Below are 4,500 nucleotides of genomic sequence, written 5' to 3' on the forward strand. Positions count from 1 at the left end.
TGACATACAGCCTCCTCCCCTTTCTGTGCCCTTCCCCTGAACGTGCCATGCCGGTCTTTTCTTTCTTTTTCTTTTTTTATATAAACATTGAGATCAGGAACCAGGTCAAAATAATGAAGCTGTATAAAACAAAACATAAAATAATTCGTGGTACAGTGTATTATAACAACACTATTGTCATGTACTTAGTTATATAGAAAGCTCGCTGTCCATTGTGTTTTTTTGTCTTCAATAAAGTTTATTTAAAAAAAAGTTCTATCTGTGACGCCGGCACGTGTATCCCTTTTCCGTAACCACGCACTGTCACGTGCTCCTTTCCTTCGGCGCCCAGGTTCCCCCTTCACGTGACTAAGGCTAAGGCCCATCTAGCCTTATCTAGTCTCGGTGGTGGCGGGGGCGGAAGCTGATCGCATGGTCTAGGCAGGAAATGACGACAGAAAGTGCTTGAAAGTCACAGGTAAAGTCGGTTTGTGCTGCGGTCGCCGTTAAGAGAGGGAGAGTGGGTGAGATCTCGCAACAGTGTAATTCTACTGCGTCGGGTAACGGGTGGAGCTCTGCACATCTGTTTATGGGTCATGTAGTGGTACCCTGCAGCTCCTGTAATGCGATAGGTTACCAGCAATGCTCTGCAGTGTTGTTTACTGTCACATGTTAATGGAGCAATGCTCTGCAGTGCTGTTTAATGCCACAGATTACCAGCAATACTCGGCAGCTCTGTGTAATTACACAGGTTAATGAAGCAATGCTCTGTGTAATGTCACAGGTTAACAGCAATGCTCTGCAGCTCTGTAATGTCACAGGTTAACAGCAATGCTCTGCAGCTCTGTAATGTCACAGGTTAACAGAAATGCTCTGCAGCTCTAATGCCACAGCTTAGTGGAGCAATGCTCTGCAGTGCTGTGCAAACCGAAATTGCCATGGAAACACTCAATTTCAGTAAAATAAGTGTTTGTAAACACAGCAAAAACTAAATTTTAGGGGGGAAACACCTGATCAGGGTACAGGAAGAAGACATTGTACTATTTCAGTTTTATTTGGGGGAGGCGCCTCCTTTAAGGTTTTTGTTGCCCTATGGAGTGTTGTGGCTAACCGTTAGTGCAAAACAAATGCATTGTCGGCACTTATAGTGCGCGCAACAGCGCAACCAAGCGACAGCGCTACCAAAAATCTGTTAGTCCCTGTAATTTGATATTTTTTTTTTCAGCGACTGTCTCTCCTTGTGGCCAATCAGAGTTTCTCCGTCCCTCTGACTTCTCTTTTTATGATGTCTCTGGCCTTGTAGCCAGCGACGTCGCCTAAACTTGAATTGCAACTATCGCGACGGGTGACGTCATTGGTCGCGTCACTATAAGCGTGGCCTAACACTACATCTCTACTACAATAGTGGTGGGTGTTTTGGGGCACATCTGTTCCTCTTCAGGTGGTGTACAGCAGGGCGTTATAGCACTTTGAGTACCAGAGTGCCCCAGCTCGTAGACCACATCGTAGTCACATGATTTGGGCGTAACTGATGACGCGAACGGGAGTCCTCTCCCTGCCTGATAGCTTGCGATCCCACCCTAGAAACAAGCTGAAAGCCCAAGAAGGGACTTGACGTTGCCCTTGGATGCTCTGCTCGTACGAATTTCACAAAAGTTGCCTAGGCAGCTAAATGCAAATTTTCACTCAAACTCACTTGTAATTTAAGGCAGGGGTGCGTAAACTGGGGGACATGCCCCAGTGGTTACAGAGGTCCCGCACTCTTCCCCAAGGCATTTAAATGAAATACCGGGGGACTGCGCAAGGCCTCTGTAAGCCCTCGGTCCCGCTGCGCTCGTTGGCGCGGGCGGCCATGTCGCGAGTTCGCCACCAGCAGGGGAATCCTCGCGAGCCGGTCCCGGTCCCCCCTGGCGGCACAGCTGACTACACGCTGTGGCGCGTCAGCCGCTAGGAGACACAAGAGAATGGTGTTTCCTAGCGTTGACGCGTCACGTGGTGTGGCTGTGAGCCAATGGGGAGGGGAGGGGAGGCTTCGGGAGGAAGAGAGGCTTCGGGGAGCGGGGAGGAGTGTGGAGTGAAAGCAGGTGAGTGCCTGTCTGTGTGTGTGTCTGAGTGCGTGAGTGCCTGCCTCTGTCTGTGTCTGTGTGTGTGTATGTATGAGTGCGTGAGTGCCTGCCTCTGTCTGTGTCTGTGTGTGTGTATGTATGAGTGCGTGAGTGCCTGCCTCTGTCTGTGTCTGTGTGTGTGTATGTATGAGTGCGTGAGTGCCTGCCTGTGTGTGTATGAGTGCGTGAGTGCCTGCCTGTGTGTGTGTGTATATGAGTGCCTGCGTGTGTGTGTGTGTTTAAACTTACCCTCAGCAGCTCCAGCCCGAGCCCGTGGAGGGAGGGAGGGGGGGGGGAGAGTAGCGGGTCCCTCCGCTCAAGCCACGCCCCCCCTCCCTGTCAAGCCGCCCACCTCCCGCTCCCTACAGACCGCATTTCGCGGTCTGTGTCTGTCAGCGCCCCGCCTGTCTGCAGTGCGGGAGCGCTGACTCTGGGAGCGGGGCCTTAGCCTAACTCCCTTACCTTGGCTTCCAGCGACATGTCGTCATGGCAACACGCAGCAGGGTCACGTTATCCCAGTGTCATGTCACCGGAGCCAAGGTAGGGGGGGGGGGGGGGCACCATGCAAGGGGGAAAGTTTGCGCACCCCTGTGTTACGGTATTCTAAATATGTGGTCCAGGTGTTATCAATGCTTGCAAACTGTTGAAATATAATAATGCAAGTCTTTAAATGGATCAAATTTAGATGACATTAAGTGTGTGCCGTTTATACCTCCATATTTTCTGATCTGGCCCCTTTGAAGAACTAGTTGGAGTCGTGGCCTACAGAGCAGTCCTGGCCTACAGAGCAGTCCTGGCCTACAGAGCAGTCCTGGCCTACAGAGCAGTCCTGGCCTACAGAGCAGTCCTGGCCTACAGAGCAGTCCTGGCCTACAGTTGCATATCTCCCAGGTGTGCTCCTTTTTGTGAACAGGGGTTGGTTACATAGTAGATGAGGTTGATAAAAGGCATGTCCAAGTTCAACCTATGCAAAATTTTAGATTAGTTACTTATCCTATATTTGTATTTCTGGTGTATTGATTCAGAGGAAGGCAAACAAAAAAAACCCCAATGATATCTCATAAGGGGAAACAATTTTCTTCTTCACTATTAGATTATTCCCTGGATCAACATCCTTCCCGTTTACTTATTTGGTATATTCCTGTATACCTTTCCTTCTTTTTCTTTTTTTTTTTTAAGATGTCTATTGTATCTGCCATTAGTGTGTCTGGGTAATAAGTTCCACATTGTAACTGCCTCATCCTTTTTGTTGCTGGTGAAATCTCCTTTCCTCCAACCTTAAGGTATTGGATGAATAATTGTTTTGAAAGCACCTTGTATTGTCTCCAAATATATTTGTACATAGTGAGTATCCCTTCTTACACACTTTCTAATGTAAAAAAAAATAAATCTAATGTAGCCTCTCCTCATAAGTGACATTAGAGATCGATGGCTCCCTGCAGTTGTCTGCTACATCTGTATTTGAAACACAAAATAGGAGACCAAAATAATACAGAAACCTATAAAACAAGGTTTCCACCTGCTTATATTACCTGTAAGTAATCAACTTACTTTTGCACAATTACCTCTGTGCCAACATGGCTACCACCACCTAATTCAGAGAATTTACCAAGTACTTTGTTTTCTTTTGCAGGAAAACAATGGCGCCTCCCAAGCGCATTGCAGACCTTAGCTACAAGCTGTTCTCCGGCTCCATGATGCTGTTGACGCTATATGGCGGTTACCTGTGCAGTGTGCGGGCTTATCGCTTCTTCCAGCAGAAGGACAAGCTACGGGAGGCAGCAGAGAGCCAGACAGAGGCAGTAATTAAAGACTGAATGCATTACTCTGTACGAGCGATCTCCTACATGCACTGAACTTTCATTCTACTGGGGACACACTCTGCCTTTTTGTCCAATCAGGAACACAAATCATGTCCAGGTGGCATACCATCTTCTTCATAGTAACGGAAGAAATTTGCGTCCGAAGGAAGTGGATCAAGTTATGCTATTGCGGTGGTGTTTACTGCACTGTAAGGTGCCAGATGAGCCTGGTTCCTTTCTGAATAAATTGTAACCCTCACAACGTAATACATATTCATGGGAAGAGGGAAAACGTCAGGGCCAACTGTTGCTGCAGGCAAGAATAAAAGCGCTTTCACCAATCTAGCGATCTATAGCAGTTTTTCTGTTTTGATACACACCTTTCTTTAGAATACAGCTACAACCAGCGAGAGATATTTCCTCTATGTAAATGAAAGCTGTACAAGGAGAAGTGCCCTTCAATTCTGACCCGAAACCCTTGGTTAGCCCAAAGCTTGTTTACATGCCATATAATCGTCATTATTGTTATAATGGATTACTGGTATTGGGAGATGGGAAATGGCTCACGTAAAGGATAAGGAGTTGCTGTGTGATATTGAGGGAATAACTTGTTT

At 47.4% G+C, this 4,500-nt stretch overlaps 1 protein-coding gene across 3 annotated transcripts; it reads left to right on the forward strand.

Moving 5' to 3' along the window:
- The first annotated feature begins 310 nt into the window (after positions 1–310).
- On the forward strand, positions 311–4,227 carry COX14 (cytochrome c oxidase assembly factor COX14). Of its 3 annotated transcripts, XM_075591912.1 has the most exons (3): positions 485–503; positions 2,828–2,975; positions 3,718–4,227. In XM_075591912.1, the coding sequence occupies exon 3, from the start codon at positions 3,725–3,727 to the stop codon at positions 3,899–3,901; it is 177 nt and encodes a 58-aa protein (XP_075448027.1). In that variant the 5' UTR covers positions 485–503; positions 2,828–2,975; positions 3,718–3,724; the 3' UTR covers positions 3,902–4,227. The 3 variants fall into 3 exon arrangements, with proteins under 3 accessions (XP_075448025.1, XP_075448026.1, XP_075448027.1); XM_075591910.1 differs by lacking the exons at positions 485–503; positions 2,828–2,975 and adding an exon at positions 311–457; XM_075591911.1 differs by lacking the exon at positions 2,828–2,975 and having other exon boundaries at positions 406–503.
- The last annotated feature ends 273 nt before the right edge of the window (positions 4,228–4,500 follow it).

This window comes from Ascaphus truei, chromosome 3, assembly GCF_040206685.1.
Source record: "Ascaphus truei isolate aAscTru1 chromosome 3, aAscTru1.hap1, whole genome shotgun sequence".
Taxonomy (NCBI): domain Eukaryota; kingdom Metazoa; phylum Chordata; class Amphibia; order Anura; family Ascaphidae; genus Ascaphus; species Ascaphus truei.

Excerpts from the sequence above, each read along its gene's own strand:
- COX14 (XM_075591910.1), top strand. The coding sequence starts at position 3,725 with ATGGCGCCTCCCAAGCGCATTGCAGACCTTAGCTACAAGCTGTTCTCC.